This window comes from Corapipo altera, unplaced genomic scaffold, assembly GCF_003945725.1.
Source record: "Corapipo altera isolate COAL_440 unplaced genomic scaffold, ASM394572v1 1b, whole genome shotgun sequence".
Lineage (NCBI taxonomy): Eukaryota > Metazoa > Chordata > Aves > Passeriformes > Pipridae > Corapipo > Corapipo altera.
Window position 1 is genome coordinate 4,769,552 of NW_020884881.1, and position 22,900 is coordinate 4,792,451.

General features: G+C 34.8%; 1 protein-coding gene across 5 annotated transcripts in view; it reads left to right on the forward strand.

Moving 5' to 3' along the window:
• Positions 1–22,900, forward strand: part of BRD1 (bromodomain containing 1) — a 55,957-nt gene that overhangs the window by 22,422 nt on the left and 10,635 nt on the right. For 2 of the 5 annotated variants that reach the window (XM_027639663.1, XM_027639664.1), the window contains exons 4-8: positions 2,354–2,485; positions 4,682–4,810; positions 5,773–6,085; positions 6,846–7,106; positions 10,305–10,793. In XM_027639663.1, coding sequence (XP_027495464.1) covers positions 2,354–2,485; positions 4,682–4,810; positions 5,773–6,085; positions 6,846–7,106; positions 10,305–10,793 — 1,324 coding nt within the window. Of the gene's footprint in view, positions 1–2,353; positions 2,486–4,681; positions 4,811–5,772; positions 6,086–6,845; positions 7,107–10,304; positions 10,794–20,041; positions 20,270–22,900 lie in introns of those variants that run through there. The other 3 variants (XM_027639667.1, XM_027639665.1, XM_027639666.1) reach the window with 3 other exon arrangements.

Sequence of the window (22,900 nt, forward strand, 5' to 3'; positions counted from 1 at the left end):
TGTCAGATGATAAATAGCTTAGGGCAAAGGAGGGTGATCTTAGCTATTATAAACAGTCTGCCAACACAACTTTGCATAGAAATGTCAAAAAATTGGAGACTTGCTATTAATCGCCAAGCCAGAATGACATTCAGGAGAGGAATGAATGTGTGCACTAAAAAAAGGCAAACAGAGTACTCTTGATACTTTGTGTCACATCTGCAGATTTAGGCGGATGTGCCTATTTTATGGAATGAAATTGATCAAACAACTGAGTCAAGTACAAGAATTCTTTTTTTTTTTTGAGTGCAGCTGTACCTTGAGGTTTAACCAAATACTTGTGTCAAATGAACTACCCTAAGACCTACTGTAACATTTTTTTCTTACTGTATTTAAATTTCTTGACCCACCCTAAAATTAGTATGGTTTTGTTGACTGAGCTTTCAGCAGGCTCAGTTGCCCAGTTCCATAAATTGTGCAGTTATATAGGGAAAAAGAGCGACTCTGAACGTTTGCAAGCAAAGGGAAGACAAACTGTCCACTTCTGGCCATCACCACAACTTAATTTTGGTCCTGTAAAATGGTAGAACTGAAAAAAATAGTATATCTGTGTCAGTTAGGAGTTCGGTTGGTTTTCCACACGTGGGATCTGTACATGGACACGAAGGGATGCAGGAGAACAGCAATTAGTGGCAGTGTAGAACTTGCTTTTTCAATGAGTCTCTGAGAACTTTAAGGAATTGAAAATGCGCATATTAATTTTTTTTTCTGTCAGAGTTTACTTTGAACTATTCTGACCCCAACCAGTTAAATTATTATGTCTACATCAGGATTTAAGTCCTTAAAAGAAATGATAACTTTCAGTTGCAATAGTCATTGGGAAAGGGAACTAGAAGTTTCTAACTCGTATTTTTAGGTTGGGGTTTTTTTGTGTGTTGTGAGGGTTTTTTGTTGTTGTTTTTTGGGGTTAGTTTTTTTTCTTACTGAAAAGAGGAACAAACTGTTGTTTTCAGATTGCTATATTCTAATGCAGAGATAGTTGATAGTTAAGGATTTTCACTTCAATGAAGTCAGAGATTTGAATAAAACTAATTTTGTAGCTTTCATGTGTACTTGTCTTTACTTTTACAAAGTATATAAAGCAATAAAATATGATGCAGATGATAGAATCATAGTGTTGGTAAATATATTAGATAATGGTTTTAAGCTGCCATTTTTTGCAATTCTATTTTTTGAGCCTTCCTTCTGAAAAATTGCACAAGGTTTCTTTAGAGGACCTGTGGTACTTCTAAATTGTCTTTCCTTAAAGAGGTTATTGCTTTTAGTGTAATAATTTGTAATGTTGTTTATTGTTCATCTGCTTAGTCACTTTTCTTTATTCCTGTCTTCTACTTTTTTATAACTTATGGAATTTACTGTTTTCATTTTAGCTTTTAAATCCCCCCCACAAGGATTGCTTATCAAGTGTGTTGCATTATGCAAGTTACAAGGTTTTGGATGTCTTTCAGAGACTCTTTTATTAAATACTCATTTTTAAAATATAATAATAATAATTTTCCAAAGCAGATGTTTCTTTTGTGTACTTGGTACTAATATCAGGACTTCTATTTCTTTGTGTCCTTGTATCTGGAGAATTATTAATATCATTTGAATTCTCTGTGAGTTTTCCCATATCCTCCCTTATGAAAAATAGTAAAGGCTAACAAGAAATGCTCTGGGGTTTCTATGTACAAATCAAATTAAATACTGCAAGTGTTTAAATGTTACTTACTCTTAAAAATGTGTAAATTAAATTGTCATCCATTCTCTGAAAGATTCTATTACTGCATTATTTATCTGCAGTACCATTTGAAGTTACCATATTATCTGATAAACAGCTTTTCATCTCCTCTGTTCCGAAGCCATAATGATTTTGTTCTGTTACAAGCGTGTCCTAATTCTGCTGGATGTGGGGGAGGTGGACTGTGTTGACCACAAGAATAATTTGTTTCTACCAGCCTGGAGTTTCTGAAGAAACTTATGTTGTTTTCCTGGTTTGAATTTTGATGCGAAAATGCCATATTGTATTTTGCAGCTTGTTATCTTTGTGGGTTGCTGTTTGCTGTATTGCTCCTTCTCATGTAAATAGCTGTCACCATAGGAATGCTTTCCAGTGTATAGATTTTGTTTTCAGATAGACCCCTGAGCAACTTTAGAAGATACCCCGACCAGAGGTTTTCTTTTGTTGCAGTATGAAGCTTATGATCAAGTGCCATAACTATAAGACAGTAGTTTCTCCCTTTATGTGCACACATCCTGTAGTTGCATGAAACTATCTTATAAAAAGAGGTGCGCATTTTTCATTCCATGTAAACTTTTTTGATTCCTTTTTTAGAGAGAAGATGATGAAGAAATGCAAGCCTTAAAAGAAAAATTGAAGTACTGGCAGAGGCTGCGCCACGATCTTGAAAGAGCACGTTTGTTGATAGAACTTATACGTAAGCGTGAAAAATTAAAAAGAGAGCAGGTAAATGGAGCATCTTTTAATTTGGTGAAACTTTTCTGAAGGAAAGAATTTAAATATTTTCACATGTAGTTTTCAGTAGAAGGACTGCTGTCCTTTAATCCTCATGTAAGATTAAGGAACCTATGTGCATGTGTGCACTCAAACTGTTTAAAATATATAAAATTTTCATAGAGTCATAGAATGGCTTGGGTTGGAAGGGACCTTAAAGATCATCTAGTCCAACCTCTCTTTAATGAACAGGGACATCTTCAATTAGATCAGGTTGCTCAAAGCCCCATGCAACCTAACCTTTGATTTTCTCAGCAATAAGGCATCTACCACCTTTCTGGCCCACCTGTTCCAGTGCTTCACCGTCATTGTAAAAAAAAAATAAAATTACTCTTTATATTTAGTCTGAATCTACCCTCTTTTAGTTTAAAATTGTTACCCCTTGTCCTGTCACTACAGGCCCTACTAATCAGTTTGTCCCCATCTTTCTTATAAACACCCTTGAAGTACTGAGTGACTGGAGTAAGGTCTCCCCAGAACCTTCTCTTCTCCAGGCTGAAAAATCCCACTTCTCTCAGCCTTTCTTCAAAGGAGAGCTCCAGTCCTCTGTTCATATCTGTGGCTCTCCTCTGGACTCTCTCCAACAGTTCATGCTTTTCTTATGCTAGGGGCCCCAGAGCTGGATTCAATACTCCAGGAGGGCACAATTGCTGGCCACAATTCTTTTGATTCAGCCCAGGATACAATTGGCTTTCTGGGCTGCAAGTGCACACTGCCAACTCATGTTGAGGTTTTTATTCACCAGTACCCTCAAGTCCTTCTCAACAGGGCTGCACTTGATGTGTTCACCCCTCAGCTGGTATTGGTACCTGGAGTTGCCCCAGCAGATGTCAGGGTGATTGAAGTCCCCATCAGAACAAGAACCTTTGAGCACGATACCTCCTGTAGCTGGAACAAGAAGGCTTTGTCAATAGGTTCCTCTAGATCTGAAATAAAGGACAACCACAGGGTTTCCTCTGTCACCTCAGTGTCTGCGCCTTTAACCTACTTGTTGCTTTTCTTCAGAGACAGCTCTTCACAATCTGTTCATATGTTGACATAGAGGACAACCCCTCTGCCCTGTCTTCCTGTCTTGCCCCTTCCTAACAACCTGTAGCCGTCAACAGTCACACTCCAGTCATGGGATGTGTCCCACCAAGTTTCAGTAATGGCAATGAGGTTGTACCTCTTTAGCAGCACAGTGGCCTTCAACTCCTCCTGTTTGTTACTCATGCTGTGTGCATTGGTGTAGAGAAAGTATTTAACAAGCCATTCTGTTAGACTTGGAAAGACAATTGGTTTCTGAAGAAGTGTAGAAAATTTGATCTCTTCAGACTTTCCCAGTACACGTGCTTCTGTGGAGTTGCACTTTTATTCTTCTGTCACCAAAAAAAGAAGCTGCATCTTAAGACCTCCAATATTCTAGAGTTAACATTACCAGGAGAAGAGATTAGAGGAAATGATAATGCCGAAAGATAAGATTTTATATGAAAACTGTGAAAGCAAAATGTTTGCACTTGGGGGTTTTTGATGGTCCTTATTCATAAAAACACCATTCAATGCTGGTAACTCTTTAAATGACCTCAAAATTAAGCTGCAGAGAATTTGAAATATTGTAAAAACACTGAAGATTCTGAATGATGTTCAAGTATTTAAAGATGTTGATTCTGATTTTCTAAATTATTTTCTTGGAATTTACACAGAATATTGTCTTTCCAATTACTCTTTGTTTTGCTCTTATGTAGCATATAAATGCTCATCAGATTCTTTATTTAAACTTTGAACATAGCAGTACAACTAAAATTTAATTTTAAACATATTACCATTAAATTCTTTCTATTTTCACATTGTTGGAGAACTGCGAAGCTATTCTTATGTAATATCTTTTCAAGGAAAAGAAATGCATTTAGAAGTGGAACAAAATTCTTATATATGAAATACAAATTTGAGTTCTGGGAAACTGAAGGAATGAGAGGTTTTCAGCTGATGATTTTATAAGGGAAAAAGTAAAATCTAACGCCAACTGATGATACTGAAAGTAGTATTGAACTAATTTACTTAAATGTATATTTTATTTCATATCTGAAGTATTTATACTGTTGCTGCAAAACAACTTGATTACAGTATGTTAATGAAAAATGCTCAACTGGATAATTGTTACTTCTTTAGGTCAAGATTGAGCAGGTTGCTATGGAACTTAGGCTTACTCCATTCACTGTACTTCTGCGATCAGTTCTGGATCAGCTGCAGGAAAAGGATTCTGCTCGTATATTTGCTCAACCAGTGAACCTTAAAGAGGTGTGTTTGCAGCTGTGTTTCCTGATGTTTACATATGGGTTGGTGGCACTTAAGTACAAGAAACAAGTCGTTGCATGCAGAGTTGGAAGCAGTGTTACCTTTTAATCTTTATTCTGATAATTTACTGTGTGAGTTATGGTTTACTGCTATGAAAGCCTTTTATTGTTTACATACCAAAATAGTATCTGGGAAATACTTGTATGGAATGATTGGTACATGTTGCTATTTTGCAATAAGATGATTTTGGTGAAGCAAACTCTTAAGGGTATCAAAACCTGAAATGTTGATACTATGTTCTTATTTGCAGGTGAAACTAGACAGAGTATGTATATATGTACATGTAGATGTGTGTACAAAACATGTAGACATGCCATATAAATTAAATGGATGTGTGTGCAGATGCTGTATAGAATCATAGAATCATTAAGATTGGAAAAGACCTCCAAGATCATCAAGTCCAACCTTTGACCTAATACCACCATACACACTGTACCATGTTGCGAAGTGCCACATCCAGTTGTTTTGAACACTTCCAGGGACGGTGACTCCACCACTTCCCTGAGGAGCCTGTTCCAATGCTTAACCACCCTTTCAGTGAAGAAATTTTTTCTGATATCCAACCACAACTGCCCCTGGCACAACTAGAGGCCATTTCCCCTTGGCCTGTCACTAGTTGCCTGGGAGAAGAGGTACATAAACCCACAGAATTCTAAAAACATACAGTTTCAACATCTCTTAGTAAAGCTCAAACTTGATGCCCAAGGTACAGAATCTTGTAATATGTAAACATCTGTTGGCATGCAAATATTTGCAATATCATGATGTGCTATTCTGAGCTACATTTTGAATTTTTTACATTGAAGTGTTGCAAAATATGTTTAAAATGTGTATCAGTTAACTAATATTACTTTGGCTGTAATAAGAAAATTTTACCCATTTGTGTTTTAAATATTTGTTCAAAGGTTCCAGACTATTTGGATCATATTAAACATCCTATGGATTTCTCTACCATGAGAAAACGGTTAGATGCTCAAGGCTATAAAAACCTCAGTGAGTTTGAAGACGACTTCAATCTTATCATAGATAACTGTATGAAATACAATGCAAAAGATACAATATTTTATAGAGCTGCAGTGCGGTTAAGAGATCAAGGAGGTGTAGTTCTCAGGCAAGCTAGGCGAGATGCTGAAGGAATCGGTTACAATAATGAAACTGGAATGCACTTACCTGAACGACCTAAACTTGAGACACCCCAGCCTTTCTCTTGGGAAGATGGTAAGATGTTTTTCGATTATTTTTAAAAGTTGCATTTTTTCATTACACATGGTGTGTGCATTCCATACACATGTTTAGGTTTGTTGCTGTTCGCTGACTAGATTCCCCACTTCCCTATTAAAAACAGTACTTGAAAGATTCTAGTGTTTCTATTCTACTAGATCTGTCATTAGAAATCAGTGTTACCTAGATTCTGATTTTGGCAGTGTTAGAGCCTAATTTAACAACTTACGTGGAAAAGATTTTTAAGCTGAATGCTCTCTTTTACATGATTGTATATGCTTTTAAGGCATGAAAAGTGCTCATAAACTTCAGCACGTTCCTAAATAACCTACTCAATTAAAAAACAAAGCACATTTGTAATAGTAGGATTTAAAATTTATTCTTTTGACATACACGTCAGTTTTCTGAGGTTTTGGCAGTGAAGGAGAATATTTAACATATTTCTTTTATAACCGTAATTTTGTCCTTCTCATTTACAAGAAGGAACTCCCCTTTTAGGGTGAGAAGGATTAATTATGTCTTTCTTCTGACCTTTTAATTCTTTGCAGCGTTACTTACCTTTTTTGAGCAAAATGGTGATTAAGAATAGTAAATATATAGTAGAAATTAATTTCAACATTTCTAACTGTAATCTAAGTAGCTTTTTGACAATATCTTTTTATTTTGGCATGTGAATTTTACTTTTTTTCCCCTCCTGTTGATATTATTATTCTGGGAAATACTAATACATTTGCAATTGTGCGTGTTTTGACTTCAGTGGATAGGTTACTGAATCCTGCAAACAGAGCCCATATGTCCTTGGAAGAACAGCTGAGAGAGTTGCTAGAAAAACTTGATCTGACCTGTGCAATGAAATCCAGTGGGTCAAGGAGCAAAAGAGCAAAGCTGTTAAAGAAAGAAATCAGCATTATTCGCAACAAACTCAGTCAGCAACACAACCAAGCTCCTCAAATAGAATCAGGTATTGGAAGTTTTGAAGAAGAAAGTGCAGCATTAGAACAGGATGGAGAAGAAGAAGGTAAGATTGTAAACCACATTTAAACGAGTGCTGTTCTGAGCCTCTTCAGTCAGATGCTTTAATAATGTGAATTAAAGGGTTTAATAAATAAATATTAATTTTAAATTTAAAATACTTATTTTAAATTAAAAGTATGCATTTTAAATATGCAAATGACCACCTAATCCCAACAAATATTTTAAGAATAGAATGATCTTCTTAAGAAAAAACTTACCTCCATTATTTTTCACTACAGCAAGGCTTTTAAAAATGTAGGTGTTAAGAAATGAAAGTGCAAACAGTGTCATACGAAACGCAGTTGGAAATGCCTGAATGGAAAATATCTTTGTACTTTTGGAAATACACTTAAGTGTCAAAATATGTATTGGGGATCATGTGAGTCTAGGTCAATAGTAATGAAAACTCTAGCTGTTGTATTGTCTCCTGTAGCCTTTTTTATTCTCTACTCCAGACTCTGGGGAGGAGGGTGTGTAGGTTTGGGGTTTATTTATTTATTTATTTATTTAAATAAAGCTAACTATTGATAGGACTTAATACTTTTCATGTTGTAGAATCGAGTCAGTCATATCTACCCAGCTCTTCCCCTTTTGGTTCTCTTCCTCCTCAAAACATTTGTCTCAGAACTGTATCTACTCTTGGCTGATTGCCATTGATTTCAATGATAGCAATGTGCTAGAAAGACCTAACTTCATATTTCAATTGAACATCATAATTCACATTTTTAGCTTTCAAATGAATTTCTGAGGTCTTTATTCCTCATTTTTAAATGATGTAAGAAAATCTATCTCTCAAAAAAAAAGTTCTGCTGAGTTTCTTTCATGGTCATCTCTGAAAAATGAAACTTCTTTAGGAGAGTTAGAGATGTGTTTCATTTTGTATAAGTGCATTGAATAGGAGGAGGAAAGAGCTCAAGGGAAAGTGGAAGCATGGTAATAAATAAAACAGTCTCTGTCTGTCGCAGCTTGATGCTATCAAAATTTTTAAAAGGTGAAGTCAATAAAATGACTGTCCTTAACTGCCATTCAAACAGCAGTGTAGTGTTTAATTCCTAGTGTAGCTAAGATACCACTTTCCAAACATATAACTTGCTTGAGATTTGAACAATGATAGAAAAAGCTTCCATGAATTGGCACATTATCTTGTTCTGAGATTCTCAGAATGTTTAATGATCTCTTTTATTTTTTTTAAATTTGGTGGGTTTTTTAATCCAGTGATGATGGTACTAAATACAGTTCTTTAGGAATGTAGTTTTGGCAGCTAATGAATACACTAACTTTTTTTGCTTGTAACTTAACATTTTTATGTTACAGCCTTTCACTTCAACTGTTTACCAAAAAATAGTCCAAAGTGAACAGTAGCAGTTTTCTTGTATTTACAGTATGCTTTTTAAACAAAACAAAATGAAAAGCATGATCTAGGGTTGATTGGCATTGTTTGTATAGTTCTCATCTAGTGAAGAATAATATTAATTAGTTCAAATTTCAGTTCTCAAATAGAAGGTACTTGGAGGAGTAAAGAAAACAAATTGCCAGAAAAAGATGAGGAATGTAGAAGAATACTGTGCCCAGGATCTGTACAGGAGCTGACTTTGGAAGTACTGTGAATTACCCCCTTGCAATTCTGTTTTCAATCTCCGATCATGTGAGAAATGATGGTACCAGAATAATCCCATGAAATTTAGGTTTTATTGGCTAAAGACTCCTCAAGGGGTTTTATGTTCTTAAATCTTTTTGTGAATATTTTCTAGTTAATTTTAAGAAAATCAGAATTTGTTCACAAAGAACAGTCACCTTGGGCATTCTAAACTACAAGCTTTTTTACTTGGTGGTACTTTAAATGTGCTTGTCTGACTGTACATTTTATTCTACTGTCTTCCTGATACTAGTTACCAGTTCTAATACTTGTGTGCCATCAAATTACATGAACATAGTCACGCTGCATTTTAGAAATATGTATTTTTAGTATGAACTATGCTATTGTTGATTAAACCTTAATAGGGTTGAGGTTTTCCTGCACTTAGAATTCATTGATTTCCAAGTAAACATAGCTGGGCCAAAACCGAAGCAATATAGACATATCCCCTGCAAATTGAGGACTTAAATACTTGGGGGTATTATACCTTTTTTCAGGTGATAGAAAAATTAATTAAGTTTTAAGTATTTTATGTGATAGCATAAATAGTATGTTGGTCTCATACAGTTACTCCAGAATAAGTATTTCCTTTCTTATATTTCGAAAGATTCTTTGGAAGCTAGAAAGGTTTTAACATCTTTTTGAGTTGATAATTATGGGTTAGGACATCATTCTGTTTGTATTCAGGCATGCTGCAGTAGTAGAATGTTTATTTTCTTTCCCAATACTTGGGATGAAAAACTGAAACTACTTCTATTCACTCACAGTTATGTCTCCATTGTCTTTTCCCAGTGGAACTGACTGGGACACAATCACGTTAAAATAAAAGGTGGCTGGGGGGTGCTGGAGAAAAAATGGTAAAGGGTGGCTTTTCTGATTTCTCCTATCAAATCTGTATTGTCAAGTGTGTATTTGTAAACTAGTGGCTAATAAAGCCGTAAGATTTTGGGGGTCTTTTTTTTCTCCCCTCCTCTATTATTTCTTTTTGGGTTTGGTACATAAAACTTCTAACCACACCTGCAAAAACAGCTTTACAAATCTTACCTTTCAGTAGATTTTATAACACATTTTAGCTCACTGGAGTACATCAGATTAAAAATACTTTTTTTTTCACTGTTTATATGGTAAAATTTTTCTTAGGCAGGTAAGGTGAATATTGATAAGGTGAAATAGGTAAAATTATCAAAAATTTTACTTGAATGGCAGTATAATTGCATTTAACAGATAATCATCCACCACCCCAACTTTCTAATAAAAAAATAGATTTTGTAGTTTTTAGTTAATGAAACTAACACAACTGCATGAGAAGTAAAAAGTATTTATCCAGGTATAAATTGTTAACACCAACTATAAACACCTACTTTTCTACCCCTGTTACGTTCCCCGTATAAAAGTAGGAACTACTAACTAGGACAGACTGTTGCTAGACAAGTTTTGGTTTTAAAATGTTATGCTTTGTTTCCAGACAACAATTTATTTGGTGGGCTGCACATTTATAGTGAGTTTTATAATAGACTTTATAACTACAAGTTTTCAAAAATCACACTCTATTTATAATTTTTTCAGGAGATAAATCTCCCCCTAAACTTGAACCATCAGATGCATTACCTCTTCCTTCAAACTTGGAGACTAATTCAGAACCACCAACCCTCAAACCAGTAGAACTCAATCCAGAGCAGAGTAAGCTTTACAAAAGAGTAAAATTTGATAATGAATTATATAGCACTTCCATTCAGAAAGAAATAAATGGACACACTCCAGAACACTTACTTGACAGTAATCTCAATGAGTCGACTGTTTCTGCTGTAGCTGAGTCATCAACTGATGTAAACAGACGTACATCCATTCTCTTCTGCAAATCGAAAAGTATAAGCCCCCAAAAGTCTGCAAAGAACACTGAAACCCAGCCAACTTCTCCACAGCTAGGGACCAAAACCTTTTTGTCTGTAGTCCTTCCAAGGTTGGAGACACTTCTGCACCCAAGGAAAAGATCAAGGAGTGCATGTGGAGATTCTGAGGTTGATGATGAGTCCCCTGTAAAGCGCTTGGATACAGGTAAATGTTTACAAAACTTATTTGAATGGATGCATCTGGAAAGTTGACATACCTGTTATTTTCTTTACGTACATGTGATTGTAAATCTTCATATTTTAGCACTTAGAATAGGTTTTCCTCATAGCTGAGTTCAGAAAATTACAGTCATTTTTGTGTTGGCCCTATACAATTAGACTTTACTGAACCAAGTTTTGGTTCTTTGGTTTCATGATGCAGTTTTCAAGATTACACATATAGGTGGGTGAATTTTTTATTTATTTCCTTTTGTTGAAACCAGTAGGAAAAATGAATCAGCTGGTTTTCTGCGAATTCCTTGTTAAATTACATGGAATTCACACGTAGTGCCAAAACTAGAACTCTTACAAGCAGGGCCATGAAAAATACCTGTTCTATGTGTGACTTCATTTCACTGTATTGTTACTCTAAGCATATTTTCACATTACGAATCTGATGACTGTGTTGTGAGGTGCTTTGTATATCCATGTGTTTTAGGGAAGTGTTAAAATCCCAAGGTATAATGACACTTCTCGTGACCTTTTCTTTAGTCTGTACACTTAAAATTAAGTTGAAGAATCAAAGTGTAAGATTATGCTCTTAATGGGACTTTTCTAAAGAACATTTTAAAGAGAACATTATCTGGATATGTTAGTACAGAACAGCACAAGACATTAGTTACACCTTTTCTTAGCAAAATGTAGTTCTAGTTAATCAAGAAGTTTGTATAAAAGCTTTGAGGAAGAAAAGCAGCATAAGGAAATTACTGAAGTACATTTCCTTAATGTCATCCATGGACATTGCTACGACTTTTATATTACCTTTGAAATAAATACTCTGTTTCATTGTCCTTTTGGTAACCCATATGCAGGTATGAAAACAGCATGTGGGTTTTTTGTATCTTTGATTGAAAGAGATAGGAATTTAATTTGAACATTCATTGTGAAGATGTGCTCCAAAAGCTGTTGAGTTTGTGTGTGTGTGTGTGTATTTGTGTATGTGTGTTTAAAAAGAGGGTTTTGGTTGGTTTTTAGGTAGTTGTTTTTTTGAATGATCGAGTGAGCATGAGAAAATGTTAAGTAAGATTTGGTGGGGGGAAGTGTCTTTCATTTATATTTTTGGGTTTTTTGTTTGTTTTGCCTCTTTGGAAAGCCCCACCTTCCATTCCATTTCATAACAGCTTGGAAAGAGTATGCAGATTTGATCTGGTACTTTAGTTCTGAAGTAGGAACAAACTGAAGGTAGTGTGATGGTATTAATAAAGATTAACTTGTTTTGTAATATAAAAAGCTTTGGTTTCCAAATATTCTAATTTACCAGTCTGTAATCAGGATAATTTCATTATGTACCTGTATACAGATTGCATTTTATCACACACACAGTGAATCATTTTGTGCTAGATCACACATTAATACTAATTTCTTGAAATTTTCATGTTAAACACTGTGAATTGTTTCTTTGAAGAAAAAAAAAGTTTGGTTTTTTTATTTTTTAAGAAAAACAGCAACAAAACCAAAACTGGATTTCTGAATATATTTTGTTCCTTTTCTCTCTCTGGATTTAGATGTATGTGGGTCAAATATAGTTTTGATTATCTTCAAAACAAACAACCCAGTTACAGGAATAAAATCCAAAGATTAAAAGGTTTTTTTATTCTTATTTTAAAACAAAAATATGTAGTCTCTTCCTGAAGCTAGTGAAGATACATACAGGATTAAATTTGTGTAGAACTAATACTCAGGGTATTTATAGTTAAGATTTGTACTTGTTCAAGAAGAGACTATGTATGTGAATTGAAATAGTTTAGCCAATTAATATTCACCGGAAAATATTCTAGTTATTTTTTAATAGTATCCTGGTTTTTAAGCATACAGTTCATACAGATGTGTCAGCTTATCTGATCTTACTCCTGTGATTCGTTTTCCTGTTTGCAGCCAAACATTTTACTTTCACACTGGAAACTTCAATCCTTGTGTTATTTTCAAATTTGTGTCTCCACAATAATTTAAGTAATTTGCAGTTGGCAACTCCCTTGAGTTCCGATTCAGCAGGAACCCAGCACAAACCTCAAATGCTTTCCAAGAGTTAAAACCAGTTCTGTTGTTTTGTGTATGCAACTGGTGTTGATTCGTGCAGATCTCTGTGTTATGATAAAAATACATTAGATGATGTATACTGTAATATATTTTTTCTATTTGGCTATTTTTTTACAAAATTTAATGTAATGCTGCAGGTAAAAATGTTTTTATTCAGTAAAATCCAGCAGTCATGAGCCTTTCCTTCCAAAACCATCCAGTCGTAGAAAAAAGCATGCTTCAGCGTTGTTGTGTGTGTTCCTGTGAGTTAACTTCATGAGCAATTCCTGTAGTTGAAAATGAATTATTATTGCATAGTTTTCTTTGAACGGTATGAATGTTAAATATCTTCAATTCTACTGGATATAGAAAAAATCTTAAAAATAGACTTTGCTTAATATGCAAAGCATTGAAATTTTTAAGTGGTGGAGAGCCGTGCTGTCACATTTTTTTTCCCTTCTTACCTGTTAATAACCAATGTGGGTTTTTTTGGTGTTACTTAAGGATGCCTTGTAGTTTCTGTCCCTCACTGTATTCAGTCTCCTCCATATTTCCCCCTTACATGTGTTCTTATATGAAGAGGTTCAAAGGAAGACTCTAAAGCTTATTTAGTTTAGTAAAATCTCACTTTGTTGTTTCATTATTCTCGTAGACTGCTTTTATTATGCTCTCTTGAATTACATTTGGGGTTGGTATTTTTGCCAGTTAGTTTCAAGAAAGACATATACAGGATCCACTGACACTACTTTGTGGTATCCCATATGTTTTTGGCTTTTATACACAAAATAATTATTGAAATGCTAGCTTTTTTCAGAAATAGAGGACTATTGAATAGTATGACTTTACCTTCAAAGAGGACTGAAAGCAGTTCACTTTAATACTCTGACCTCCTTTTATATATGAACTTCTAAAATATATGAAGCAATAGTGTAATGTAATCTTAAATTTAAATTTCCTAGTGCTCTAGTAGGGCATTATCACAGAGCACATCTGTCTTGGTAGTTATTATGTGGAACTGACAGCTACATAGTGGAGAGATGTGCTTAAAAATTTCCCATGCATACTTGATGTATCTTGGGTTTGCTTCATATGATATCTAGCAATTTCAACAGGAAGATAGGTTATTTTTACTTAGGAAATTTTGGTCACATCAGAGATTGATGTATGATTCTTGAAGGTTGGGCATGTCAAATCTTAACTGGGACAATTTCAGTGACCTTTTGAAAATATTCATTGTGTTCTTACCTTGCTCTTTTGTTACAAAGATTAATCCTTTTTGTCAGGAAAATGGTGCAATTATTTCATCTGAGGAAAAATGACACTGATTAATGGATAGAAGGTAGATTTTACTGACCATTAAAACATGTGCCTCTATCAGTTGTGTATAGGTAAGATAGCAAGTGGAACATGTTTTTGTTTTAAAAAACCTTTTAAACATTGCAAAAAGCTAGATTAGGTTCATGTGAAATGTGCATGTATTTTGTTGTTATCAGTCACCTTTAAGCTTTCATAGTAGCTTTAGGTTAGTAATGCACAGTTACTGTGTTGGTATTGTCTATTTTAGTTGAAAACCAAGGATTTAAAATATACTATGCTAGAGCAATCATTTTAACTTATCATAGAATTAGGATTTCAAATAGTGGTTATTATAGTGCAATACATGGGGTTTTTGTTATTTCTTGACCAAATAGCAGTAAAGGAAAATTTCAGTGAAACATATAATTGACTTAGTATTCTTACTTCCAGCTACACGGGTTTTCTCAATGTACTGAAATAGATGTAAACAAATATTTATAATATGGATCACTGATTTAGAATACTTCACACAGGAAAAAGCACAGGTTTTAATACATTTTTATCATTTCTTAATACATTCCTTTCAGTTATTAATGTACAACCAACATAATTGTATCTTATTAAATCTATTAGTAAATGTTGGGCTGACTTTGTTTCTGGTTTCTGCTCAACTGCCACAAAATGGTGGCACATAAGAATTGTCTGCAAGTAACCTGTATATGAATTCCATTCGTGTTTGGTAGAATTTAATGTTTTAGTGATGACCACTATTACCTAATTTCATGTGCGATGATAAGGATAGAGATTGTCTGGGGTGAAATGGAACACAGGTTATTTTTTTAATTCTTCGATACTTGTTATTTAATAAAACTTTTGCTCTCTGGAACACAGGCTCATTTGACTGAAAATCAGGCTTCATTTGTGCAGCATTAAATTACCAGTCTCTAAATGGAGGAAATAAACATGTATATCTAAGAAATTTATGTCCTCTGAATAGATGACAAACTCAACTAGAGGTTCGTCAGTGAAAAGAAACCCAAATTGGCATAATTGCTCTTCTGGTTAACATAGACAGGAATGACAGTGAGTGTGTGTATATATATATCTATGAGTATAATGCAGTAATTTGACTAAATCTATTGACAGATCCACAGTCCTGATACTTTGAATTAAAACTACTTGTTTTCTTTAGATGCATAGAGATTGTTTGTTTCATTTTTTATTTGAAATTTAGTTATTTGAAGCACTTAGCAATGTCTAAGAATTTCAACTGCCTACCTTCAGGAAATTGAAAAACATAAAACATTTTCAGGTGTATATACAAGCAAACAGAATATTGGAGATTGTGAAGGCCTAAAAGGAAATATCCCCTGGCTTGTTAAATTTGTGAGTGCAGAGACATGGGGACTGTGGCAGTTGTCAGGATAAGTTTGTTTGGTTGGGTTTTTAATGAGTTGATAGGCCACTGAGAAACCTATGACCATTTGCTAAGAAAATAAATCAAATGAAGGAGAGAAATTGGAAAAAAAAAAAAAAGAACCCTGCCGAATTTCTTAATTTTGTTTTTGGCCCACTCAAAATTTAGGCAGGAGTTCTGGTAGCTCTACTAAAATTTTTTGCTGATTTAGTTTCTGGGAATGTTTTGAAATATAGAAGGTTTTTGTAGTACATTTCATAAGTTCATAAGGTAGAAAGAAGGGGAAGGAAACTATTTTATACCAATCAGCACTTGCAATGACATTTAAGAAGTTGGGTTTATTTCATCTAAAGAATCATAGTATTAGTTTCCTTACCTTTAAAAATCCCTGTATTGTTTCTTGATTTATATTTTTAAGATGGAGGGAATTTTGAGCAACATAGTTAAGAATGGTGGGGTTGATGAACACCTGGATAAATGGAGAGTTTGTGCTTTTTTCTAGGCTTGTGAAGTATGTGCATACATAACGTATATTATACACTAGTATTTTTGATTTTTTTCTTGGGTCTTCAACATGTTAATTTCTTTGAAAGTACTGTCTTTTGGGTTATTTTGTAAGATATTAATTATTAGTACCCAACTTACAATTGCTGTGTTTTCTAAGACGAAATAACCAAGTCTTCTCTAATAATAAAGAAATATTTCAGGATGCACTTCTGTTTTCTTGATGCTGTGGAGCCTTTTACTCTATTCTGGTATTTAATTTTTCTTTTAATATTTAACTCATTTCTTGGCCCAGGTTTGGCTTTCTAAAAAATTAAATGTCATAGTCCCCTATGTGCTTCATCTGTGACATTTAAGACTATTTTTCTGTGTGGTGCAGATGGTAAGCAGAACTGTGGGATTTATTGAAGATATTAAAAAAAAAAAAAACAGTGAATTTTGAGATCCACCCTATGCTTTTTATATGTGTTCTTAATTTAAGATACTTGCCACAGTATGATTGACTGCAAATTAGTGCCTCTCGGAGAACGTTTGTGCATGGATTTGTAGTTTGTGGGTTTTTTCCTTTCCCCATTTTTCCACTCAATGAGAATAGTTTATGTAGTTGCATGCACAGATGGATGTCTTCCATAAAGAGTAATTATGGTAGGATGTGGTCTTTCACTGTATCATACATACAGTCCAATATTTTTGGACATTTTTAATTGATAGCTCTCTTTGCGTTTTCAAGTCTAGTACCCAGACTTAGTTTCTTTGGTGTATATAGACAAAGTGTACACATTAAGAAGATATCCCATACAGAGAAACATGTATTACTCAAGAATAATAATACTTGAAGCAAAGTTGGTTCAAGTTTTCATTGGCCATGCCATCACTTTGACAGGCTATAATTCTATCGTGGTAATGCTCCCCCACTTTCATTTTCCTCTCTCATTTCCTTCCTTTTTTTTTCTGTTTTCTTCTTTGACTTTTCCTTTTTCCCTTTCCTCCAAAGCTGTAATAATACTGTTGTCACTCAGAAATTACTGCGCAACAGCATGTCATTGGAAAAAAATGGTGACAGAAGCAGATACTGAGAACTAACACTGAGAACTCACCTACAGCTGATAAGCATGGCTAAGTACTCCTGAGTTCTGTGAAGAAATTCTTTGTAGAAGATAAAAGTACTTTTGGTCTGAGGGGAAAAAAGCAACTATAGATTCATCTGATTGGAAACAAAGATGTGAACATGCAAGTCAGCCTTTTTTTAACTCTTTTGTTCAGCGTTGCCTAAAAATAGCAAAGCTGGGATGATATTTAATAGCTCTTGATTATCTTCACTTGATGGTGCTTCAAGCACTGTCAGGTTGACTGAATGAGCAGTGAAACATCTCATTTGGTCTTTGCAGCTCCTTTCATGGAAGCCAGGAAGACAACAATCTTAGGATTGCAAGCACTGTTAATTATTGCTAGGCTGGCATAATTTTTTTAGTACGATGTTTGCAGTCTCTGAAAGGATTCAGATCGTGCACTTCCTCAAGCACACTGCAAGCTATCATGGAAGGAGGCTGTAAACTGGATGTTTTATACTGAATCATGGGAAGTTTTAGTCTCCCTTCATGAAATACCTCTCAAGGTACAAAAGGCCTGGAAAATTAGGACCAGGAATGCAGCTGTGTAACTTAATGAAGTCATTCAAAGACTTGCAGTTTACTGTGTGTCCTGTATGTTGTCTCAGGAGTGGCAGATCTCTGGTAAACATTTCTGCCTTGATCTTTCTTTCAGGTAGCAACTTCAGTTTCATTTTCTGTCCCCTGTCCTAGAATAAGGCCCAAATTAAGAACCAGTTTTTCTAAATAGCTGTAAAAGGGAAATAAATGGTAAATTATTGGGTTAGCTTTTAATAGAGTAGGATGGCTGGACCTACTTACATATGAGAGCTCTGAAGTGTTCTGTCCATCTGTTTCCTTTTCTTTGGATACAATACCCAAAAGTTGTATTCTCACAATTACAGAGAAACCCTTACTTTCAATAAAGAAAAAAAATGTTTTGGTAAAAGCTCTGTGTAAAATCTGTGTAGACAGTAATTTGTGAAAGTTAGTTCCATTTAGGAATAGCTCCATTTAGGAAATGGAACAACTTCCCTTTGTAGGTCCTGCTGGGCTGGTCTGAAAGACTGCTAGGCACTAGGTTTTTCATGCAATTTATTGATAAATAATTATGATTTTTTTCATTCTGCAAGTTGAGAATTCAAATAACCTTTATTCATTTAATTCTTCAAGAAACCTCCTAAGTTTTCTTTCTTCTATATCAGTATTTTATAGAGAGGAAGTAGAAATCTTCAAATGGAAAATATGTAAGAAAGTTTGTTTTTTTCTAGAGGATCTTTACCGTTTGTGTTTATGCATAAATCAGCAAAGATGTTTGGAAAAAAGATTCTGATCTTAAATGTTCTTAAGTAGTCCTTCATCCTAAATATTACTGGCTTTCTGTAGTAATTTCTTGGTTCCTGAATTACATTCCATTGATCTATGGGTTATTCAGGCACTTGAAGCTTGTATTTTTGCAATCATCTGTGTGTGTTTTATGTGTCATAAATTACATAAACCAAAGCTCACTAATTACAAATTCAGTTTGTAAAGGTAGTTTTAAATTCTTCAGGTTTTGGGGGGGGTTAATGGCGTTTTCTGCTATACTGCTGCTGTTATCATCTGTACCACTGGATCGGCTGATACCGTCTTGGAAGAAGTTGTAACACTTTTTTTGAGAAACGTTTCTGCTTGTATGCTCTTTTTTCCTTTCAGAGTTTTCTGGAATGTTTTCAAACTCCTCCACTAGTGTTGCCTCCCACTTGCGTATTTTAAAATGTCTTGAACAATCATCCTACAGTGCAGTGATCCTATTGTAGTGCAGAGCAACATAACAGTCCTTATCTTATGGAAGCTGTAGTTATTAAATGTTTATTAGTTTTCCTTTCTGTTGTGCAAATCAGATTCCACTGTTGTAGCAGTCTCATCTGATTAGCCAGAGATACTTCTTATTCCCAGATTTGAGGAAAATTAGTAGTTACAGGATGAATTCTTAAGCATTCTTTTGGAACCCATCAAACTGAGCATTCACTGAACCACCAGCTGTGTTCATTATGCGTTACTTAAACCTTCAAAGGTGAAATTTTTCTGGTTAGGATCTTGAAAGCTACTGCTGTTTAGTGTGCAGTTGCCACATCATGGGCTCACATTGAGCTGTCTTTGCTATCTTTAGCCGAGACCAAATTTTAAGCAAGTTTGAAAAACTTTATTTCCAAGGGGACTCTTCACACCAGACTTCATAGTCTGTGTGAGTAACTGGCTCCTGTTTTGCCTGCATACTAAAGACTGTTTTAAGTACTGTAAACTTTGACATACTCAGACATTCATCTGTGTATTCTGAAAAGAATTGTTTCTAATATTCTTACAGCACTCCAGATTTACTATTTGAAGTAGACATTTATAGGGTTACTTTAAGGTTCACTTTTTAAAACTTTGTGGATGCCTTCCTATTGCTGCATTATGCCCATTTTCAAGGTTTACATTTTTAAGAATACAGTAACTTCTGATTATTTACTACCTTAAAGTATTCCTTTATCCTGTCTGTGCATATATAAATCCCCTTAAATCCGTGGCATCCCCTTTCTTACTTTTACTGGAGGTATTTTTAGATACGTTTCTAAACCATGTTCTTGATGCATATCATGCATGTGGAGGTTGTATTCTGTGCTTTCAATGACTTTCAGTATTTTCTTTTTCAAGAAAGAGGCCTGAATCGAAGTGAAACTTTTTATTTAGGTTGTCTCTTTTGAAACCTTAGCTGAGTATTAGTGTTAGAATACATGGGACACTTGTGTCATTCTCACTGTCTCTGGACGGTGCTGTAAGGATGGCTTATTTATTTGAAAGCTCTGTTACCTTTCAGAGAGACTTAATGGCTTTTTCACTGTCTTCCAGGTTCTCATATTAACTAATATCATGCTGGGTATTTATCTCTTTGGATCCTAATTATTTTCTATTATCCTCAACATGGAATGGAATTCAATTAAATGATCATTTTGGAACGCAGAAAGACAATTACATTTGAAGTAATTATTTTGGATCATGTTGGAGACACCACCCATCCTTAAAACAAAACAAAAAAAAAAATAGAAATGAACACTCTTGGAGGAAGTCTTTGGCATATATGAAACTATGCTCTTCATTCAATATATTGCCCCATTTCCGTAAGTTACAAAGTTGTACGTGTTGTAGTATATGTGACACAGATTGGTCGCAGAGTTTTACCAGTCCCAGCGTTCTTATTCCCAGAACATGTTCTGGGACAACAGATTAGTTAAGAATGCTACGTCTCCATCCTCTTCCCTTCCCCCAAAAAAACAGTCTTGTCTTCCTTGGAGAAGTGCAACATATAAAAAAAAAGTTTATTTTAATAAAATACGTTTTCCTTTAATGTATACATATTTAATGAAGACTAACATCACTGGTTCTGGGTAAGTGCACAAGTCAGGGGTTGATTAGTCCTTACTCGGTTAAATGAACCTAAATAGTGTTATATAAGTGCTGGTGCACTGTGTGCAGCCATTTTTTTGAATGCTCCCAATGTTTTTAGTGGTTGAATCTCAGCTATTCAGCTCTAGTTTTAGTACAGCACTTCATCTTACATTTGGATATGCTTGGTTTTCATCAAACGTAGTAGAGTTTTAATTGCTTTAGAATAATTTTGTACAAGTTTGGCTTCTTTATTTTTACTTCAGTAGAACCATAAGGTGTGATTATAGTCTGAAATGGACAATTCTGTATTCTGTGGCAGCATTCTGTACATTCATGGAGAATGCTGTGCTGTTCTTTGGACTACCCTGAGTTTTGTTCTCTCTTTTTTTCCAAACTTCTGCTGTCTTTTGGGAATTACCTTTTCCTGCTTCCATTGATTTGGTGTGGGCAACAAGATTCTAATTTGCTTGATGTAGGTAGTCAGTGAAAGTTTTAATTGCAGTTTAAGAACAAACTGCTACTGCTGAGAAAAAGTTAAAACTTTGCCTGATAAGTACAGTTTTCAGCACAGTTAGAGACCTGTGGAAAATTATCAAGCTGATCATCTTTGCCTTACTTTTTTTTCTTCTTAGTTAGCATTTCTTTATTTTTGAAATGTTTTGTATGCCATGATTGACAAGGAAGTAAATTTTCCATGTAAATTGAAGTTGAACTCAAGATTAGAAATGGCAGTAACCCTGCATTTAAGATTGATAGTGGGCTTTGTTATTTGTGAATTCCTGGGTTTTTTTAAATTGAAAAAAATTGAATTCTACCTCTGAGAGTGGACTGCTTTTTTGGAGAATCTTAAGAACAGAGAGGAAAAGAAAAAGTAATTATCCACTAATGTAAGGTTTTTAGTTTGATCTTTAGGACTTCTTATGGGAGGGAATTGTTGTCAATCAGGGATGCTGCTGAAGGGAGCATGTGTAAGAAGTTCAGTACCTGACATGGTTTCACTCCACGACTACAGAGAAAGCTCATTTGATCTAACAAAGTCATGAGCTTTTGGAAAGTTGCAAGCAAGATGAGTTACTTCTCCCACGGATTTTCTTTATTTGACCTTCTTAGTAATATCTACTGATTCAATAAAATGCACACTCCTTAAAGCAAATGGAAATCTTCTTTAATCTCACTTTTTCTAGCAGCTACAGGACATTTTGTGTTTTGTGATTCATGAGAGAAAAGAGTTTTGTAGTGATCTAAAAGAAAACAAATTCCAAGCTGTAGAATATAAATGCAGAATATCTGATATTTTTTTTTTGCACATCAGTGCTACTACCATGAAGCACTTAGATTTTATTGCCTGGATTACAAGGTCACTTGGGAACTGCTGCATCTGTGACTAGATATGTATGTGTTTGTTTCAAGTAAGCACTGAGGTCTTCCTTTCTTAAAATAATGCCTATTCCCTATAATTTCTGAAACGTGAATTGTATAAACTTGAGTCTTACAGATTGTGTAAGCTCCTATCATTTGGGGCTTGATACTCAGGAAGTTTACTCCTGCTGATAACCTGTATGTACTTTGCTTTTCATACTTCCACAAGCAAGAGAGAAATATGTTTGAGAAGTTCTGAATTCTTGTGCACTTTAATATTCCTTATTTGTCAGAAAAATTTGGGTGGGTTTTTTTCCCCACTTGTCATAGTTTAACCCCAGCTGGCAACAAAGTACCACCCACACACTCACTCCCTTCCCCACTCCTACCTCCCTCAATGGGATGTGGAAGAGAATCAGAAAAAAGTAAAACCTGTGGGTTGAGATCAGAACAGTTTAATAACTGAAATACCTTCCACTTTCACAGTTCGTTGGGAACCTGAGCTGTGCCCTGGTTCTGGTAGGAGTCATTACTTATCTGTCTTTCAGTTTAAAATTCAGTCTGGGATCTGACTTGTTTCTGCTGACAGCTGATTCATATTAGCTAGATGCCCGAATGATAACTTGAGTAATGTGTCTCCTTCTTGTGGTAGGATGAAAACAAAACAGTTCATACACCTTACTTGAAAAATAAATCTGACAGGATATTGAAGAATAAAAAATAGTTATTTGCAGAGACTTAAGAGATCTCCTTTGCTGAATCTTTATTCAGCTTTTCATTTCAGATGCCATGTGAAGTGTACTGTGATAGTGTATAGGGAAATTTAAGCTTTCTCACAAAGCATACTCTTTTGACAAGTCTCCACACAGTCTAGGACTGAACTCCTCCTTAATCTCCAGCTATTTTTACGAAGTTGCTGAGAGTGAAAACAAGATTAGTCAACAGCATGTAGTTTGGTGCTTG